Source organism: Mustela erminea, chromosome 13, assembly GCF_009829155.1.
Source record: "Mustela erminea isolate mMusErm1 chromosome 13, mMusErm1.Pri, whole genome shotgun sequence".
Lineage (NCBI taxonomy): Eukaryota > Metazoa > Chordata > Mammalia > Carnivora > Mustelidae > Mustela > Mustela erminea.
The window spans coordinates 71,281,447-71,303,942 of NC_045626.1; the positions used below are offsets into that span (position 1 = coordinate 71,281,447).

Genomic DNA, 22,496 nt, shown 5'->3' on the forward strand with positions numbered 1-22,496 from the left:
GAGATTATCAAGAAAGTTATTGAAAACCAGGCTTAGATACATCTGGAATTTTTCAAACTGTCTCATCCATTTAAGAGTGGTTGTTATATATAAATTTGAAATGAAGTCCATACTACCTTCAAGCTAAAATCTCCTTTGGTAGGTTTTGTATTTCTGGATGAATTTGTTACCTTGTTTGTTTAATTTATTTTGTAATAGAGAATCCTTAGATTCTGCTTTCTTATTAATTTAAATGTGCTTTATTATTTTTTGAATTGTATTCTAAATTTTTTAAAAAACAGATTTTTATTTATTTATTTGACAGAGAGATCACAGAGAGGCAGGCGGGGTGGGGCGGGGGAAGAAGGCTCCCCGCTGAGCAGAGAGCCCGATGCGGGACTCGATTGCCTGAGATCATGACCTGAGCCGAAGGCAGAGGCTTAACCCACTGAGCCACCCAGGTGCCCTTGTATTCTAAGTTTTTTGAGGTAAAATGTTGAAACAGACTTTTATATCAAATTAAGACAAAGATATTTACTGCAAACCTACTTAATCCCAAGAAAATCCAAATAAGTTGACTAAGGTACTAGGAAAAAAATGAGTTTAATAAAATAAGTAACATTTCACTTAGCATTCCACCTAAGTTAGAAATCTAGTGGAAAAAAAGAGGTACACTTATCATAGTAAAAATTATTTAAGAATAATGTAAATAAGAACTATGTATGATTTTATGTAACAAAAACATTTAAACTATCAACTAAATTTCTCCTGAAATTTGACATGATTAATTTGAAATTTATGTGGAAGAATAAGTAGGTTAGAATATCAAAGATTATTTTGATTATTTTGAAAAAATAAAACTAATAAAAGGGCATTAATTTTAAAATAAAGCATACTTTTTAAAAGCAATTATGAAAGCAGTATGATGGTATTTGATTTGGTTATTATAACAATTTAAAACTCATCTATATAAGTTTAACTATAGGAAGCTAGAAATTTCTATGGACAGCATGAGTTTTGGATTTTCAGAAAAGCGGATTATAAATTATTTGTCGTTAAGATATGACAGTGCTTCAGGAGACAGAGGTTTATTTGTTTTGTTTTGTTTTTAGATTTCTTTTAAAGTTGGAACAGATTTTGATACTTAGTATAGTCCCTGTGTTTTAGGATTGGAATTTTAAAATTTTATCTTTGAAGCAGTGGTGTTAAAATTGGTGAGGATTATCAGAAACAGCCTTTCCATTTGCTTTTTCTGTGGGGTTAGGAAAGGTTTGTGTGAAGGTTTTTTTGTAAGAGTTTGTAGTCATGGATGAGAAATGTTAGGCTAGCATATTTGTTATAAAGATTAGTTTCAACTTTATTTGGCCTATTAGCTTTGTTCTGTTTCAGTGGTTCTAATGGGGGTTCCTGGGTGGCTCAGTGGGTTAAAGCCTCTGCCTTCAGCTCAGGTCATGATCCCAGGATCCTGGGATTTCGGGGCTCTCTGCTCAGCGGGGAGCCTGCTTCCCTTCCTCTCTCTCTGCCTGTCTTTCTGCCTACTTGGGATCTCTGTCTGTCAAATAAATAAATAAAAATCTTAAAAAAAAAAAAAAGAAGAAGAAGAAGAAGACACCATATACAGCCATGGTGTTCTTGGTAGAATACTATGAAATAGTGGCATCTTTTATTATATCTTTCAAATGCATATGGACAGTGATAATTAGAAAATGATTCTGTGACATGTACTTATAATAAATTTGTATCATCAGCACATGTCTGGAATAAAGTAGCCTGTTCAACTAGGAATGTTGATTTGTTTTTTCAGGTTTTCATGCTAACATTCATTTGCTAATTATTTATTTATTTTTTGTCTGGTGCTAGAAGACAAAAGGTAGCTCATGCCAAAGACTTAAAAAATTTGTGATAGAAAAGTTTTAAGTACAAAGAATTATATATTAATTTCTTTGTGAATTGGAGAAAGCTGACCACATTTTTAAATAATAGTTTTATTACAATATAATTCACCTACCATAAAATTCACCCTTTTAAAAAAGTGTACAATTCAGCTATTTTTTTCATATATTCTCAAAATTGTGCAGCCACTATCCAATTCCAGAACATTTTCATCTCACCTAAAAGAAACCCGGTATCCATTAGCAGCCACTCCTCATATACTCACCGCCCCCCCTCACTCCTCAGACCCTAGCAGTCCTAATCTACTTTCTGTCTCTGTAGATTTTCCTGTTCTGGACATTTCACATAAATGTAATCATACAATCAAATGTAATCACACAAATGTGGTCACTCTCATTTTTTGCAGCAAAATATCTGAATCCAAACACATCAGCAATCTTACCAAATCATATTTGAGCAAAGCTTTAGCTTTATTGCTAGGCTGTATTCCACATCTCAGGAAGTGGGTGACTCATGAAAGTGTGCATTCGATGGTGAATTCGTCAAACTAATAAAGGGAACATTTCAAGGAGATGCTCTTTTGTTTAGAATTATTGGTATTACAAGAGGGAGGAATGGTTAGGAGAAATGTGACTAAGACAACCCTGTAAGGTATTAAATGAGAAAAGAAAATAATTAAAAATATTTGTACATTTTAGCTAAATCTTTACCCTTGTTTCTGTGTTTTTTTGCTATTCAGTTTTTGCCATTTACAATACAGAACAAACTCCAGCTGCTCACAGGAGGAGTGATCTTCCGCATTGTATTCCATATGCAGACGACTGCTAGTTATTGTGCTCACTGGTGTAATTCATAAGTTTTTGTAGTGATTGGATCTTCTGAATTCCTTACTATGCAGGTCAGTTAGTTGCTATCTTACATTCAGAAAAATAGAAATTTCTTTTGGACCTTAATTCTGTTGCTTAATTTGGTAATCAGAATGTCCACCGTCTGACCCATTCATATCCTTCTGAAATAAGAAGAAAAAGCCCTTTCCTGTTTTTATATGGGTGGCCAGATAGACAGCGCTTTTAAAAATTAGCATATGAATGTTTTGACTCTCTTACTTAAGACAGCCTGTCAGTTTGGCAGCTCCGAGCCTGTTATTGCTGTGTCTTCTCTTTTTTCCTTTTCATGTTTTGACAAATGAGATTGTACTTTTGACAAGTGATTCGTATTTCATCTAAGGATTTCAGAGTGTTTTTAATTTATTTATTAAACTATCTAAAGATCATTTTATCCATCCATTTTTGGGTAATGTGAGATTTTCCCTCATACAAATGAAAATAGAAAGTGATAGTATTGAAATTCCTTCAATTAAAAAAAAATTGGACAAATAAATGATTTTTCAGAATAATTATTTTCAGAAGCTTGTATTTTTCATAATTGAACATCTTTAGACTTAGGCCAGGTGTAGTGCTCACTTCAGGGAAATGGCCCCTTTTTGAGTCTGAAATCCTTTTAGAACTGAGGGATTTTACAAGTACTCCTTGATAAATGAGTAAGTTCCATGCTGAAAATTTTACAGCAAAGGAAATTATATGTGTTTTATCTTACCATGTAACTGACATTAAATTGACTCATTTATTCAACAGTCATTTAATGAGGACCTAGCATGTGTTGGGAACTCTCCTAAGTATTGGACTTTTATAGTGGTGAACAATCCAGATACCATTCCATAGACATTAAAATCTGTTGGGTGACACACATATCAAATGAATAAATAATACAATTTCAAATTATAACATGTGGGTTGAAGAAAACAAAGTAATAGACTATATAGTAAATGTGGGGAGGGGAATTAATTTTGGTGAGGAGGCCTCCTTGAGGGCTTGCTGTTTGAAAGGAGAATTGAATATTGAGAAGGAAATACCTATTCTGGAGGAAGAGAATTCCAGGCAGATAGAATTGCAACCACCAAGGTCATGAAAGAAGCATAAGAAGGCAGGTCTGGCTGCGGCTCAGTAGAGGGGAAATATGGCAAGAGATGAGGGTGAAAGGTAGAAGCCAGATCATTTAGGGCCTTGTAGGCCACGGTAAAGGCTTTGTATCTTATTCTTTGTGCAAAGGGAGGCCTTAAGGGATCTGTATTTTTAATCTTATTTTATTTTAATTTATTTAAATAAATTAATTTGTTTTTGGTAGGCTTCACATCCATCATGGAGCCCAGTGTGGGGCTTGAACTCATTCATGACTCTGGGACCAAGACCTGAGCTGAGATCAAGAGGGGACATTTGGGCATCTGGGTGGCTCAGTTGGTTAAGCGACTGCCTTTGGCTTAGGTCATGATCCTGGAATCCTGGGATCGAGTCCTGTATTGGGCTTCTTGCTCCATGGGGAGTCTGCTTCTCCCTCTGACCTTCTCCCCTCTCATGCTCTCTTCACTCTCTCTCTCTCAAATAAATAAATAGAATCTTAAAAAAGAATGGGACGTTTAACTATTTTTTTTTCCCTTTGTGAAAGGTGCCCCCCGCTTTAAGATATAAATTTAAGTAATCTCTGCACCAAAGTGGGACTCAAACTTAAAACCCCAAGATCAAGAGTTGTATGCTCTGCTGACTGAGCCAGCCATCCACCCCTCCCCCCCCATAAGTGGAAATGCATAATCTGATTTACATTGTAAAACGATCATTCTAGAGGTACCTGGGTGGCTCATTTGGTTAGGCACCTGCTTTTGGCTCAGGTCAAGATCCCAGGATCCTGGGATCGAGCCCTGTGTGGGGCTCTCCACTCAGCAGGAGTCTGCTTGTGCCTCTGTCCCTCCTCCTGCTTGTGCATTCTCTTTCAAATAAATAAATAAAATCTTAAAAAAAAAAAAAATCATTCAGGCTACACGGAGAGACCGAATCACAGGAAGCAAAATGGAAGCTATTGTAGTAGTCCAGGTGATATTAATGGCATAAAGAAGACGTGGTAGAGGTGACAAGAAGTGGCAGAATTTGGATAAGAATTTGTAGATAGAAAGTTGAGGACTTGTTAGTTAGATGTTGAGGACAAGTCAAGGAGAGGAATCAAGGTAACTGTAAAGCTTTTGGACTGAGCTCCTGGGTGAATAGAGATGTCATTAATCGAGGTAAAATATAAAGAAGGACCAGATTCTTGGGGGGAAAATCAAGAGTGATGTTTAGGCTATATATAAGTCTGAGATGTCTGTTGTACTTCTTAGTGGAAATGTTGAGTTGTCAGTCATTTCTACAAGTCTGGAGCTCAGTAGAGAGAGAGGTATTTGAGGCATAAATATGGGTGCCATCAATTAAGAGATGGTATTTAGAGGCTTATGAGTGGCTCACATCTCTGAGGGAGTAATTATAGGTAGACAAGAGGGCAGAAGACTGGGCCTTAAAATGTTCCACTTTATACATATTGGTTCATGTAAAAGAAACATTTATGTTTCAATATAAACAAAATCAGATGTCTCTGTGAGAGTCAGCCAAGGTTCTTAGTTGCAAGTAACAGAAAGTAATTGCAACTGTGTAAATCAGAAGGTACCTGTAGCTTAACCATAAGGGGGCCACAGTAGCCCTGGGTGCCAGAGCTGGAACTGCCATTGATGGAGCTGTATGATGGAGGCCATGATGAGCTCTGCTGGCACTAATGACATGGTAACTGGATGTGGCTGTGGCTACTGCTGGAGTAAATTCTCTTTGTGTGACTATTCCTGTGTCACTTGCTTTACATTCAAAGCTCTGGCAAAGAATTGAACCTAGGTATGGGTCTTCATCCTAGCTACAGGGTGGTGGGGTAGAGTAATCATCTGACCTTTTTGGTTTCTGTCATGAAAGATATTTCCTACATTCATCAAGACTTAGCTAATGGAGAAGTACCTAGGTAGCTGAGTCAGTTAAGCGGTCGACTCTTGATTTCAGCTCTGGTCATGATCTCAGGGTCCTGGGATAGAGCCCTATGTTGGGCTCCCCACTGTCAGGCTTCCCACTCATTGGGGAGTCTGCTTCAGGATTCTTTCTCTCCCTCTGCCCCTCTCCTCACTCTTTCTCTTTTTCTCTCTGAAATTAAAAAAAAAGGGGGGCACCTGAGTGGCTCAGTGGGTTAAAGCCTCTGCTTTCGGCTCAGGTCGTGATCCCAGGGTCCTGGGATCGAGCCCCGCATCGGACTCTGTGCTCGGCAAGGAGCCTGCTTCCCTTCCTCTCTCTGCCTGCCTCTGCCTACTTGTGATCTCTCTTTGTCAAATAAATAAAATCTTTAAAAAAAAAAAAAAAAGAAAGAAAATACATAGCCAATGGAGAATTTCCCCTCAAACAGAATGGGAATACAGATATTGGGCAGTTCAACAAACACCATAAAGAAGTATCAGTTTTGTGAATGTAATTTATTTGGTTGCTTATAAATTCATAACTATAAAGTTAAATAAGTTATTAGAGGGCCTCCAAATGGACCTTAAGAATAATATTTCTACTGACTTTCTTTTCTCATAGCCTATTTCCTGTTCTAGGGTTGAAAAGAGATTCCTTTTCCCTATACATATATATATTTTTTAACCATAGCCAGATGAATATAGCTTCTTTTGGTTAAAACACACAAATAAGGGATGCCTGGGTGGCTCAGTGGGTTAAAGTCTCTGCCTTCGGCTCAGGTCATGATCCCAGGGTCCTGGGATCAAGCCCCAAATCAGGGTTTCTGCTCAGTGGGGAGCCTGCTTCTCCCCCAACCCCCCGCCTGCCTCTCTGCCTACTTGTGATCTCTGTCTGTCAATAAATAAATAAAATCTTTAAACACACACACACACACACACACACAAATGAGTCCCAATTTCAAGCATCTTTTTTTTTTTTTTAAAGAAAAACTTATATATAAACACACACACACAATTACTACACTTATACACTCAGGATTTCTTTTGGAAGGTTAATAAGTCCAGGGGTGCATATTCTGGTCCAAATATCTGACCACTTAATTTACTTCAGAGAAATTCTATAAACTTTAGCTGAAGATAACATATGCTAAAATTTCTTCTAGATTGATAAATTATGTAACAGCAAAATTACATATGCTCTCTGGCTATGGCTCCCTGATAGAAAGAAGTAATAAGATTATAGCCCTAAATAGTATAGTTTATTGATCATATTTATATGAGAAAATTTGTAACACAGTCATAGTATCCTTATGAAAGAAGATTAACTGCTTGTGAAAGAGATAGCAGAGTATTTCCAGGTTAGTATCTGTGTCCTTTAGTAAGTATCATTGGAAAACGAATGCTGGGCTTTTTCATTAAGTGCTAGATTTTGTTGTCTTCCTTCAAAGAGTATTGAGCTTTGTTCTGGCAGATAGTTAAGTCACTTGTAGATTAAATATGCTTCTTTCAAGGTTTTTTTTTTTTTTTTAAAGATTTTATTTATTTACTTGACAGAGACCACAAGTAGGCAGAGAGGCAGGCAGAGAGAGAGAGAGGAGGAAGCAGGCTCCCTGCAGAGCAGAGAGCCTGATGTGGGGCTTGATCCAGGACCCTGACCTGAGCCGAAGGCAGAGGCTTTAACCCACTGAGCCACCCAGGTGCCCCTCAAGGTTTGTTTTTAAGATAATTAAATTACTTATAAATTAAATATGCTTCTTTTTAGGTTTGTTTCTAAGCTTTTTTTTTTTTTTTTTTAGATTTTATTTATTTATTTTACAGACAGAGATCACAAGTAGGCAGAGAGGCAGGCGGAGAGAGAGGAAGGGAAGCAGACTCCCTACTGAGCAGAGCCCAATGCAGGGCTCGATCCCAGGACCCTGAGATCATGACCTGAGCTGAAGGCAGAGGCTTAACCCACTGAGCCACCCAGGCACACCTCTGTGTCTCTTTTCTTAAAAGATGATGAAACATTTTGAGATCCTACTCTTTCTGTCCCTTTCATGTAACAGGTTCTTAGAATCTGTTTGACTTGGGAAATGTCTCTTAAGAAGGCCCCTTTTCTGTTTCTGCTGCTCTAAATCAAGGCCTCTTCTCTCCTGTTGAGCTGTTGCAACAGAAACTTATTTGGCCTTCCTATCTTTATGGTTCTCCCATTCTTTCTGTTGCTCACAGTACTTCCAGCATAAAAATCTTATGTGTTTGCCAATATCTTGATTAAAACCCTGTGCCGCTCATCATTATGTTTGAAGTCAGAAGTTAAGAACAAGGCTTTAGAATTGGAGTTAAATTTCCTTTTGACCACTTTCTGGCCATGATAATTTGAGAATTTACTTCACCCTTAGGCTTAATTTCCTCTTCTGTAAAATGGGCATGCTAGTAGTTCCTCCCCATGAGGGTGTTAGGAAGAATCAATGAAATAAAATATATAAAATACTTTAACGGACTCAATAAATGATAGGCATTATTGTTAAGATAATATCATTGTAAGATAATATCACTGACAGTCTTCTAACCTTAACTCCATCACACCTTGCCCCACATTAGGTCTCAGATCTATTGGATGACTTACTAATGTGACCCAAATTTCATACTTCCATGTTTTGGCTCATGCTCTGTTTCTTCAATCTGAAACACTCTTCCCCAAACCCTTTCTCTGCTTGTTGAAAGGATACTGTGCCACCTCTCCTGTAAACCTTTCTCATTTACCACAGTCAGAATTAATTGCTCATTAGGGCTTCTATAGTCTTAATGAGAGAATATACCATTAGTTAGTCCATTCTTTTAGCACCTAGCTTGCACTAAGAGCTTGGGCTCTGAAGACTCAGACAAATAGTGAGATCAGTAAATGTTAGTTAGTTGCTATCATTGTTGTTATTTTTATTAGTTGTCTACCTGTCTTCTTCTTCAGCCTCCACGAGACTGCTGTCTCCTCAAGGGCAAAAATCATGTGATGCTTTTTTGTCTTCTTCCACACTGTCTAGTACAGTCCCTTGTATATAATGAGTTCGTGAGTCCATGTGTTTTGGGTTTAAAGGGTGGGGCTTTTTTTCCCTGACACTGCCTGATAGTGGAAAGAAGTGAGGTGGTTAAGGTTAGGGGGGTCCTTTCTGGATGTTATGGAACAGTTCCCTCCTGAGGATTAGGACGATGGTCCTGCATCAGCTTGGCTGTTGGGGCAGAATTCTTACTGTAACAAGTTATATTAGTTTTCTTTCTTTTGCAAAGCAAGGCCTTCATATTCTGAAGGCAACCAATTGTGTGAAATATCACTAATGAGGTAAAAAATTTTTTTATCTCAAATATCCTTCTACTTTTGTCCCTTTATTTCCTAACACCTCTTTAAATACTTGATACTTGAGAATAATTTGGTCTTTAGGAAAATTAATATATTTTCCAAATACTGTTTCACATTGAGTTGAATATTCTACTTATAAACACAATAAATGTAAATAAGTATGAAGCTAGCTTTTTCAGGCATTTACCCTGTGATCAAAGACAGACATATCATTCCTAAAGAAATCTTAAGAAAATTTACAACAACGAAAAAAGGTATGTTTTCTTTATTCATTTCCTCTTTCTTGCTATTGTTCAGATTTGAATAGGCAAGTAGTTATTGAGGAAAATACTATTTTAATAAACTGTTTTACAATATCTGCTTGTAGAGAAGTGATTTGTGAAGTGCTCTGTTAAAAAATAAAGCAATTGTGAAAAATGCCTTTTAGTAGCTGTGGATCTGAGAAACTGTGTTCTTGCTGTTTGATACTGGATCTTTTTGAAATAGCAAACTAAATTATGACATTTTGAACTGTGTTAGCTTGGTAATTTTATATAAATAATTACTAATGGAGAAAGTGTATTGGTATAATAATAATTCTATAAATATTTCAGATATAATTACCAATTCAATTTGGATTGAGAAAAATAAAGACATAAAATAAGTAAGGTGATTTAAGATAGAACTGGTATTTAATGGTCCTCTTTTGAGTGATACCTATTGGATGAAACCTGAAATACTCACCATAGAGCAGGGGAAGAAATGCCATACAAATAAGTGAGCCAAAGGAAATACACTGAAATGACTGAAAATGAGTTTAAAATCTCGGATCACTTCAAAGTTTTCGATTGAATCTGTCTTTCCATAGAAACACAAATATAGGGGTACCTGGGTGACTCGGTTGGACATCTGCCTTCAGCTTGGGTCATGATCTCAGGGTCCTGGGATTCCTCTGTGGAGCTCTCTGCTCACAGGGGAGCCTGCTTCTTCCTCTTCCTCAGCCTCCCCTCCCCCAACTAGAGCACTCCCACACTGTCTTTCAAATAAATTAATAAAATCTTAAAAAAAAAAGAATAAAAAAGGAAAAATATATTTTCTCTGTCTTCTTTCCTGATACAGCTCACTGTTCTCAGACCCCTGCTCTCCCCTAGTTTGAGGAACTTTGTCTTTTATAAAGTCCAACATGGTCTGGGTATGGGAGATTACTCTTCAGTCCATAGACCATGCATGGTGGTATGCATATGGATTCACAGATGCCTTCAGAAACCACCCCCTCCCCAGATTAGGAACCATGTAGGTCCCTTAATTTGCATATGGGAAAGTGAGGCCTTGAGTGGCTTAAGTCAGCAGTCACAAATTATTCCATGCAGATGGAATTTAGACCTACAGGCATGTTTTGTTTGGCCTGTTAGGATGCTTTAAAATTTTCAAGCAAACAGTTAAATACAGGAGATTTTTAGCTTCTCATGAAAATTTAGAGTTTTTGGCAGTGTTAGACTGATACTCCTGCATGATATCAATTGAGAAAAGTTATGTCTCAGCTACCTCTTTTACATTACTCATGTATCTTCAGCTTTACAATACTCACAGTTCCCTTATGTCTTATCCCTGTGTGTCACTTACTCATGTCACTTGCCCTGCCCTTCTGAAAATTTTTGTTATATCAGTAAATCAGAGACAGAGTAGAAAATAGGAACTTTTCTCTTCACCCCTAAGCAATTGTAGATTTCTGCTTTCATCATCCAGTCATTGATTTATAAGCCTTGGGCTCTACCCCTTTCATTGCCATTGACTTGCTGTGTGGCATTGAGCAAGTTACTTAATCCCTCGGAAGTTTAGCTTTGATATCTGTCAAACGGTCCTTGTAAGCATATTCATAGTTTACATAGTTTAAAAAAATCTAAAGGTTTATATAAAAAATAGCCTTATAATATTAATATTATAAAGTTAATATTTTATTACATATCATAGTGCTTAAAAATGCTGCTTTACCTAAAAAATGAAAAAAAACCCACTAATTCAAAGGGATACGTGCACCCCTGTGTTTATATAGCAGCATTATTTACAGTAGCCAAATTATGGAAGCAGTCCAAGTGTCCATGGATAGATGAATGGATCAAGATGTGGTATATATCTATATATCTATATAGCTATAATGGAATATTACTTAGCCATAAAAAAGAATGAAATCTTGCCATTTGCAACAACATGGATGGAGCTAGAGACTATAATACTAAGTGAAATAAGTCAGAGTAAGACAAATACCATATGATTTCACTCATGTGTGGAATTTAAGTAACAAAGCAAATGAACAAAGGAAAAAAAGAAGAGAGAGAAACAAGCTAAGAAACAGACTCTTAACTGTAGAGAACAGACGGAGGGTTACCAGAGGGGAGGTAGGTAGGGGGGATGGGTGAAATTGGCATGGGGATTAAGGAGGGCACTTTTCGTGATGAGCACCAGCTGACGTGTATGGAAGTGCTGAATCCCCCTATTGCTCACCCGAAATTAATTTAACACTGTATGTTACCTACATTGGAATTAAAATTTTAAAAAATGGAACTAGATGACTGGGAAATTAATAGTAATGTCCAATACACAATTTACATACATGTATTACAATGTAAAAAATAAAATGCTGCTTCACTTATGCCCTTTGCCTACTATGAACACCTTCAGTGCCCTGCGTTCTATAGGATATAGTCCAAATTTCTCTGCCTTATAGTGTTCCCTACCATTTGGTTGCGACAGACCTTGCCAAAGTACCTTTTACTTTTATGGAATAGAATTGACTTTGACTCTTTCACCATTCATCCTCTCACCGTTTACAGTGATTTCTTCTCACTTTGGGAACACCTACTGACTATGTAACTCCTTTGTTGCTTAACTGACTGAGACAATGCCTGCTTGTCTTTTTATAGGTAGATTTTCTGTTTTGTCCTAACTTCTTTGTAATTTCTTGTAGCCTAGGGTCTTCTTAGAACTTTCTGTCCCAAATGTTACTTTGTACCTAGCTAGCACTTAATACATGTTTGTTTCGTGACACCCTGGCCTCAGATGTTAGCAGCAGGAATTTGAAAGTGGTGCCTAAGAAGCGATAGAACATGGTGATAGAGGAATGATAGAGGAATTCCTTAACATAAGGAATGATGTGAAGGTTTTTTATCCTGGAAAAACGGCAGAGCTATGGACAGATAAAGGAAAGTTGAGAAGAGAAACTGATTTTGGGGTAGATTGCTGAATTTGGTTTGCAATTTACTGAACTTTCCACGCTAGTAGGATATCCAGGTTAAGCTGTGTGGAATCATTTGGATATGTCAGAACATACACAGAATGTTGGTGTTATTTACTGGTATTATTATTACTGGTTTATTTACTGGTATTTACTGTATATAATTTCAAGAGCAGGGACAGCCTCTTACTCATATTTCTAGTGCCTGGAACAAAGGCTGGCAAATAATAGGTGGTTAAGCCATAGGCACTTTGTAGTTTTACTGGAATGAAAGGTAGCTGTGATGCACGTCATGAAAGGGTCATAGGCTCTGGAGTCATGATACTGTGGGTCTGAATACCAGCCCTACCACCTTCCATGTGTTATGGTCTTGGTTGAGCACCTGACCCCTCTGAATCTCAGCATCCTCATCTGGCACATGAAACAGTAAGACCTTCCTTGCAGGGCTTGAGATAATGAATGTAGGCATAGGTCCTGCCAGACAGTAGTGGTTTATGAAGTAGTACCTATTCATTTAGCTCTAATGGTTAATATTATTACCATAAAAAAGACAGTGCTTTCACCATTGAATTTCAGACACTTTGGCTTGGAAAATATCTCAAAAGTAATGTTTCAGGTACCTGTTTTAGGTATTTTAATAACATTTGTAATCAGGTATAGTTAGTGTTCAGTCTGCATAAAATGACCCACATCAGCCAATCCTGTCAATGCAGCTAGAACTTGCAGAGTAATAAGTTAAACATTGTTGGAGCCTGGACTCATAGTACATCAGTTACTTATTATTAGGTACATTAGTATTCTGGTAGCTTACACCACCCATTATATTCCCATCTATCAAAATAGCCTCGTGGTGGGATAGGAGTTGATAGACATGTTGGATGACAAATAATAGTGGAATTACATAGTATCTCGTGTTTGGAGAAGTATCTCCAATAAGATGGAATCATTTAAATAAGATGGAATCATTTTACAGAAGACGAATTAAACAGTCTCCATAGCAGTAGTTTATAATAATAAAATTAGTGCTAGATTTAGAGAAGCAGAGTTTATTCTTGATTAATTTTTCAAAAATCTTTTAAGATTTCTGAAATCTTTTGTCTTCAGATCACACATTGAGATTTTGTAGCCTTTTGGTCTGGAGTCCCTTTTTTAAAAAAATTTTTATTTATTTATTTGACAGAGAGAAAGAGATCACCAGTAGGCAGAGAGGCAGGCAGGGGGAGAGGAGCAGACTCCCCGCTGAGCAGGGAGCCCAATGTGGGCTCCATCCCTGGACTCTGGGATCATGACCTGAGCTGAAGGCAGAGGCTTAACCCACTGAGCCACCCAGGCGCCCCATGGAGTCCCTTTTCAATTCCTTTTTTCTCTTCATGTGACTCACAAATTCAAATACATCTTTTGAAATGGTTTCCTGAATTTGTAGGTCTCTCCTGGCTCTGATTCCTTAGGAGTTGTTAGGTGCCTCTCAAACTGTATGCTTACTTTTTGCTTTGGAGCAGATGTCGTGGCACTAAGACCCAGAAACCGTTTGCTCTGTGTGGCTGGAGCTGGGCAGGCGGTGCTCACACTGAAGGGAAGGAAGTCATTAGTGCAGACTGAGCTGTGGAGTTGGGTTCTTGCAGGATTTCCTTCCAGCCTTTCCCCACTAAGGTTCTTGGGAATTAAAAAAAAAAAAAAAAAAAAATCTAAACACACAAACCAAGTTTTCCTATTTACAGTGTTCAGGGAAGGTAGGCATTTCGGGAAGGGCAGATCCTTCCCCCAAGTTAGCCAAGAAGGAAGAAAAAAAAAAAAAAACAGCGTAAAGAAGCTCTGATTACAGATCTTTGGAATTTTCTTTGCTAAATTTTACAAACGAGAAATACACCCAGAATTTTGGGAATTGCTCCAGGCTGCGCGTGAGGGTTTGATTGCTTGTCTAATCTTTTTTTGAGAAGAGGAGAATTCGCCAAAAGGGGTTTGGATGGCAGGAGCCCGGCTCGGTTTCTGCATCAGCTCTCGTCCTGAGTCTCTTCTCTGAGGGAGGGTCTCTGCAGCCGGCTTGGAGACCCCCTGCCGCAGGCTCCTTTTGCAGGCGCTGGCTCGGTGGGGGGGCGGGAAAATGCCCTGCTCTCGCTGGAGTACGCTGGTTGCTGCTGGGACTTCCTAGCCCGGTGGGAAGTGTGTTCGTGGTGTGGGGATACTTTTCATTGAACTGAAGGCGAAAAGACTGGACTCTCCTGGGCATTTTCCCTTCGCAGTGAATATGGGAAAGAATTAGGGGGTGGGAGGGAGGCAGCATGACTTGCAGTCGCTGCTGCCCTGCATCTGCCCCCAGCCCCCAGCCAGCATCTTGATGTTCCACGTATCGGCTGTACAAATATGATGAAATGGCAGCCCCGGAAGAAGGTAAGTGTCCTGGAGTGGGGACGGGGCCCTGATGCCCGACACAGGGAAGGGTGACTGGGGGCGGTTGCCCTCGGGTCCCTCCATCCCTTCCGTAGTTCGTTGGGCTGGCCGGACAAGCAGCTCTGTCCCTTTAGGGACTTGGCGCCAGTCCCTCAGGGACGAGTTACCAAGTCAAGTCTGCGTCCACTGCCCTCTTAAGTTTTTCCTTCTTCATATGCCTGGACTCTCAGGGGTGACAGCTCAGGAACACCCGTGTGCTTTAGAAGCCCCATGAAGCCAGCGACATGGTTAGCTTTGCAGGACCCAGCCAAGTGCTGCCAGAGTCCAAGGACTCGGTGGCGCCCTGTCTCTGGGGGGCCATTTGGGGTTGCACCCCGACACATTCCAGTGTCCCTGCAGGTGGGTGTTGTAGCACCTACTTCCCCAAGGGGTTAATAGGTTGCGAGCCGCTGGCAGCTGCTTCCCAAGGGCCCCGCTGGGGGGCGAGCATCCCCAGCACAACCGCCCAGCAGCTGGTTCCCCGGCAGCCGGGCCGCGGGGCCTCCAGCCCCAGCGCCTGGGGCCGAGCGGGGCCTTCTGCCTGCGGGGCTCCCGGGCAGCCGCGTGGGCCGGCGCGAGTGCGCGCGCCGGCCATTGTGCACGGGTGTGTGTCTGTGCGTGTCAGCGTGCACGGGCGTGTGTGCATCGATCGTGGGGAAGAGGGGGAGGAGGCACTTTGCTTTTTGCGAGATTATTTCCTAATATGGCTCCTTTGTTGAGAACTCAAGGAAAAAAAAAAATCCAGTGGTTCTATCAAAATAAATTGCTATTGGTCCCAGAAATAACGTTTCTAAATGTGGGACTGGTCCCTACCCCAGGACGCTCAGGGAGAAAGACAGCTTTCTTCAAGTTGTTGGCGGCTGAAGGTTTGGCTAGGGCTCCCTTTTGCTAACTTGTCTGACTGGCGCTGCTAGGTGAACCCAGTGGTTCACTGCATAGCAGGACTCTCCCCCCAACCCCCTTCAAATACCTCATTTGGCTATGGTTTTTATTGACATTCTTCTGAAGGAAAACACAGCGAACTGAATGTGCTACGCCCCTCCCAGCCTTGACCTGTCTCCGTTAGCAGCTGCCTGGTGTTTTACTTGAACTAGCTAAACTGACTCTTTCTTTGTGGCATGTGTGATACGGTGTTTTACATCAGAGTTGAAATAGGAATTGTGTATGAAATGATTCTCACATATTGTGCATTTGCTCTGTTGCTAGAGAATCTAACAACCTTTCTTTAGGGTAGCCTAAATTGAAAGGTTTTCTTTGATATCTAATTAATACAGTTTTGATCTCTGACACTAAGTCATTTCTTACATCATTCTGAAGTCCGAATCCCTTTTATATTTGTTCTCATCATAGAGCTTCTTTCAGTGAGATTGGTTTGATTTGCTTTAGTTAAGAGATCCCCCCTCCAATCCCCAGCAAAAATTAGGAGTCGCATTAAGGAAAACCATAGAAAGAACTGTGTAATTAAGCAATTTAAATAGATACTGTGTATTCCTAAAGTGCTCCCCCCTTTCTTCTAGGTTTGTAAATTGCATATTTATGGGTGCTTTTAAGATGTCTGCAAACTATACATTCATAAATGTCTGTTTTTTCTATTTTACCCAATATGCAGTAACTCATGTAGTTATGTCTGTGGAAACCCCTCTGGGTACTGGTATTGCTTGAACCACGGAAGTATTATTCTTGGCAGTCAGGTGGATTTCTGGACTCTGGAAGATTCTGTTTCAAGTGTTAGGATTCACTCTGCAGTATTTACTCACTCTGTGATGCTTAAATTGCTATACCAGAAGGTTGTGTTTATTCACTGTATTCATAATCCTAAACTGTCATGTTATAAAGATCCAGATAGAATTCTTCATAGTTCGTGGAAGATTAAAAAATAAGCTGAGCCATCAAATACTGTATGATTATTTGGTGGTGGCTTGAGAACAATTCTTGCTTCTTCTACATTGGAAATGGAAGCTTCCTTGGATGATACTCAGTGTTCAAAACCGGTCGGGCACCAGTAAGTCTTTACAAAGATTAGGTTTATTTTCTTATTCTTGAGAGAATACGCTCATGACCGGATCATTGCCATCGTTTCTGGCTGGGTCTGGCTGGGTCTGCTAACACATTTGTAGTGGAACAGTCACATGCCATGTGTTTTGCCAAACTGTTTCATAAAAAGCATTTACACTACAGATGAAAAGTGATGCTGCATTGATAGGATTTTAACAAAGCTAGGAAGAACATCTATAGAATGCTGGCTGCCCCAGATAGCATTTGCCTGTAGCTGGGCTTTATGACTAGGATTGCTTGGTAACTTGCTGTCACGGGGTCCTGTCAGCCACCAGTGCTGGCTTTTATAAAATCTGGGCTAACTATAAGAGAATGACCATAGGTTCTAGGTTTCTTTGTTTCTGAGCATGCAGCTGGGTACAGCTTCTTAGTCCCCTTTGCTTACTTGCTGAGTTAAACTAAATACTAAAATTCAAGACGTGCACTCTGAAGTATTCAGTCAAGGTCCCCTAACTTTTTCGCAAAGAAACCACCACAACATGATTAATCACTTTCCACCTCAGAATTAGTGAGGAGTTTAGGACCCAGTCTTCCCAAGCCTCCCACCAAGAGCTCTGTAATTGCCCTAGAAGGTAAGATTGGGTGCAGTTGCATCATGGTAAGAATGGCATTTAATATCATGCATTGTTAAAGCTACCATTTTTAAAGCACCTGTGCTGTGCTAGTAGGCATCTCTGCTTGTTCTATATACATTCATTTAACTCATATCCAGGGAGGTGGTAGGTGTTACAGTTGCATTTTACAGATAAGGAAACAGGTTTAGAGAGATGATGTGACTTACCTAGAGTCACACAGTGTGGCAGGGAGAGAGCTAGGATTGGACCAGCCCTTGTTTACCTCAAGATGCATGTTTTTCACCATTGTACTTGGGAATCTATCCAAGAAAGGTAAAGCCTGACTGCTGAGGCGATCTCAAAATATAAGGTCTGCCATAGTTTTGCTCCAGCATTTCTGGATACTGGCACCAAGATTTTCTTCTTCCCTCTCCTTCTTGAAGAAACATGATCATTTTATCTATCTTTAAATTCTTGGAGCATTTAGAATCTATGTTCTTTTAGGCTGTCTTTTGGGTTGTTAGCAACCTTTTAAAAAAAATCTCTTTATGTATGTATCTAATCTCTCAACTATACTTCAGGCTCCTTGAGTTCAGCAACCATTTTCATGGTTTTTTGTTTTTGTTTTTGTTTTTTTTGGTGCCAAGGATAATATAGTTGCTCAGTAAGTTTTTTTTAGAAGAGAGAAAGAGGGAATCTTAAGCAGGCTCCACGGCCAGCACGAAGCCCTATATGGGGCTTGATCTCAGAACTCTGAGATCATGACCTGAGCCAAAATCAAGAGTTGGACCCCCAACTGACTCAGCCACCTGAGCACCCCTCTCAATCAGTATTTGGTATAAAAGTAAATAAGAACTATTACTTTGTAAAATTTGTATTTTTAGACTTTCATATTCTAAGAAGTAGTCAGAAGTTTAAATGTAAAAAAATTCAAAAATTTCAGTTGACTCATAGATATTATACTGTGGTGGATTATTAAAGAGCTCCAGATTATATTGGCACTGAATTCTGGTCTTTTGTAGAGAATATTAGGAAGGGGACAGTCCTACTTTCCACAAGATGTCTATGGCAGTCATTGTTAAGGCACACTACCAGAATCCATGGACCAGACTCCTGATTCAGGGTCACTATCCTTTTATTAATGTAACCTTATTGGCCTGGCAAAATATACTTTCCCCTGTTTACACATTAAGAAGCTATCATGTAGCACATTATTTTTATCTTGTCTTGCAGAAATGATAGTAATTAAAATGCTTATCTCATAGAAACATGTTTGTTTACAATTCTGAAGTATGCTCTTTAAAATCCAAGGATTAGTATCAGATAACATTGTGTAAATAAGACTGCAGTCAAAACCTGAGCAAAGCTGCTGCTGATTGGATTTTTTTCATTGCTTATCTAATGTTATTTTACTGTTCACACATAATAAAAGATCATTAATAGGAATATGCCATATAAGCTACATTAATTATGTCATTTGAGAATCATATGATGTATTTATCTTGTTATACTTGTCACATTAATATAACGTGAATCTAGCTTCTTAAGTGACTTCTCTGATGGAGCTTCATTTAAAGAACTTGTTTGGAAGATCACTTGTAAGGATTCCATCCTGTAAATCTGTGTCTTGAAAAAAAGAATGTTAAAAAAAAAAAAGAGTGTATTTCAAATCCCTATACTTTCTCTATGGCACAGTATTTTGTTTCTGGATTAGAAAGCTAAGTCTAAATTTTAACTTCACTAAATTATGTACTTACCTGCCTGAATGCTATACTATGCTAGTTATTATGATACTATTAATTTTGGACCACAGCTTCTATTAATAGTATAAAATTTGACAAAAAAATAATCAGACATTGTGGACAAAAGTAATTATAAAGAGAAGTCTCACAAATTTCATGATAAAGGTCTTTCTGCAAATCCGTTCTCTATACTATTCCCAGATCAGTGCAACCTAGGGACCCAGGTTTTAGTTCTGGCACTTCCCATGCCTTGTGTCCTTGGGCATGTCATTTAATCTTTCACATCTGACTCCCCACTGTTACAGGTTAGCACCTCATTATCACTTGCTGGATCTATTGCAAATGGCATCCTAATGATTTTCCTTTTTCTGGCCTCCTTTTCCCCTCTGTTTTTTTCTTCTTCCTCCTTTTAGAGTAATTGTTAACCCCTCCCCTCAATCTGTTCACATTATTCACCTCCTTCAAGTCCTGCTGTGTCTCTCCATTGTCTCACAGAGGTCTTCAAAGTAGGTAAGCACACCTTGGGTTAGGGCCTGTGCAAGAAAATGACTGGGATATGGGGAAAATATGAGAACGTCTGTTTTAATGTATTTTTTAATTTGAAAGAATAAGAAATAAATTAACTTTTACTGATCTTTCAGTATGGCTTGCCACTCGTGCCCTCATTTGTTCACAGGCCAACAGGGATTTGCAGTGGTGCCCACTCATTGTTCATGTCAATCATTTGTTCACCTTCAGTGTGCTGTGGGGTACTCTAGTTTCCATCATAAAAGATCTTGCCTTAGGTGGTTGGTTTTATTAGAAGAAGAAAAAAGAAAAATGTGGTGTAGATGGTATAGTGATGAAGAGATGGGCTCTGCAGCTAGACTGCCTGTGTTTGAATTCTAGCTCAGCTGGCTTAGTAACTGTATAGCCATTACTTACCCTCTCTGTGCTTCTCATGTCCGCTCTACTGAAATGTGAATGGCACCTAGCTCTTGGTGTGACTTAGAGGATACAATGTAAATGTGTACAAGGAGTGCCTCACACATAAAATGTGCTTACCAGGTTTTTCCTGTGAGTATGACTCTATCCTACAGTGAAGCTGGCCGTGGCTCACCAGGCGCCTGTGCTTTTGCATTTACTCTTTCCTTGGCCTAGAGTACCTTTTCCTTGTCCTCTCCTTTACTTGCCTTCCTTTTGCCACTGGTCCTACCCTTAAGAGCTAACTCAGTCTTCTTCTCCTTAGTGAATCCTTCTATCATTGCTGGGCATAGTTGGCCGCACCCTCCTTTGACTATACTTGTATGGGCTACAGTCATAGCCCTGTACTATAACTGTCAGTGTGTCTGTCTCTACCTGTGTAAGTTTTCGAAGGCATAGGCACAGAGTAGGAATTGAATGAGTGAATCTTTGAAAAAATGTAATGTGTTTATTGGACAAGATGGTCAACGATCTTCTTCTTCTTCTTCTTTTAAGATTTTAAATATTTTTTTTGACACAGAGAGAGAGATCACAAGTAGGCAGAGAGGCAGACAGAGAGAGGGGGAAGCAGGCTCCCTGCTGAGCATAGGCTCTGATGCTGCGCTTGATCCCAGGACCCTGAGACCATGACCTGAGCCGAAGGCAGAGGCTTAACGCACTGAGCTACCGAGGCGCCCCTGGTCAATGATCTTCAACCAGTTGGCAAGATTCTTCGACTTGCCAGTTACTGGAGATGCCCAACTTGCAAGTTTATCTCTACCCATTTCTCACCCTCTTAGAACACCATATGGACTATGAGTGAGGGTGATTTGTTAAAGGGGTATTCTTAACTATGCACCTATTAAAAATAAAGTCCAAGTGATGAGGTAGTGTTGCACAATATTGTGAATGTACTGAGTGTAGTGGTATCGTATAGTTTAAAATGGTTAATTTTGTATTATATGAACTTCCCCTCGATTGAGAAAAAAGGGGGGAAACTAACAGTTATTTGTAACACATCAGTACAGCAACACCAAGGTTGTAAAACCCCTGGAGTAAATCTTTGCTTCCTTTAACCTGAAATATTTTTGATTCTGTAAGATTGGTAAGGAATGGTCATCTATAGAAAACTACTTCCAGGAACATTCGAGAAGCTGGGAATGGTTGATAGACTTGATAAGAAGTGAAGGAAGTCAGCAATGAGAAAATCTGATTTGGCACCTTTAGTGTTCAGGAACTAGCCAGTAAACATTGCTGGTGTGAGAGGCTGCAGTTTAATTGGCCCAACCTCAAAAAAGGGCGCCAGCAGCCACCTTCATTTTGCTAGTCAGTTACAGTGATGACATGCTGTGGAAAACACTGTGGAAGCAAGAAAAAACCTGAAGTAGTGGCTGGCTCTGTCAGCTTTTGCTTCCACAGTGAATTCATTAAAATATTAATAACAATGTATGTCTCAGCTTTAAAATTTGCTTTTATTGATATGTTAAAACCCTGTAGTGTTTTTGAAAGCTATAAAGATTATATCATTTAACTGACATTTTCAGGATTTACATGAATCTTTTGTCCTGAACTTTCTTGTTAGTGCCCCCTCCCCTTTTTGGTTTTTGTAGCTAAAAGGAGTATTCTCATTTGATTGAGTCCTTTGTTATTTATTGTGTTAGAATGTTGTCTTCATTGTTTTGAGTAGTCTGTGCTTTTAGCATATATTTTAAGAAAAACCAGAAAATTGTGTCCTTTGGCTTATATCTTCTTTGTAATAAATTTAGCATTCTAGAAAATGTACACGAAATTGGCTTGATGGCAATTGTCAAAGCTGCCCATCAGCTTTTTGCTGGTAGATGTCTCTTAGTTTGGACTTTCATTTTTTAAAGATTTTTATTTGTTTATCTATTTGACAGAGAGAGAGAGAGAGGTCACAAGTAGGCAGAGAGGCAGGCAGAGAGAGAGGATGAAACAGTCTCCCCACTGAGCAGAGAGCCCGATGCGGGGCTCGATTCCAGGACCCTGAGATCATGACCTGAGCCGAAGGCAGAGGCTTAACCCACTGAGCCACCCAGGCGCTCCTCAGTTTGGATTTTTAAAGGACTGAAATAAATTTCTCTAGCTTATTTCTGATTATGTAAGTAAATGTCCATTCATGAATGCACCCATATTTCTAGCATTATTTAATTGTGGGCTTTAATGTTTTGGATTTCTATCATGTCAGGGACTGAGACTTGTAGAGGCACAGATTTTGAGGCAATTCTGTTAGAGAGCAGTTAACATTTAGAATAGGGTCAAAGTGGAATTGGGAGCCTAGAGGTCATTGTGGGGACTCACTGTGTTTGGGTATGTACTCTCCCGACATGCAATATACATACACTTGAACCTAGGAAGATAATAGCTGGGGGTAAGGAAGGAAGAAACTCATAAGGAAACTTGGTTGCACATTCTGGGATAACTTTGTTGTATCCCATATTGTCATACCAACACTGACTAGATTAGATAATGGGTTTCTTTTCCATTGACA

At 39.3% G+C, this 22,496-nt stretch overlaps 1 protein-coding gene across 3 annotated transcripts in view; it reads left to right on the plus strand.

The window, feature by feature from the left end:
- Nucleotides 1-22,496, plus strand: part of TTC28 (tetratricopeptide repeat domain 28) — a 648,175-nt gene that overhangs the window by 213,786 nt on the left and 411,893 nt on the right. Inside the window, exon 1 of one of the 3 annotated variants that reach the window (XM_032311635.1) lies at nucleotides 13,595-14,655. The exons of the other annotated variants lie outside the window; for them this stretch is intronic. Coding sequence (XP_032167526.1) covers nucleotides 14,629-14,655 — 27 coding nt within the window. The 5' untranslated portion in view covers nucleotides 13,595-14,628. Of the gene's footprint in view, nucleotides 1-13,594; nucleotides 14,656-22,496 lie in introns of those variants that run through there. 3 annotated transcript variants of the gene reach the window in all.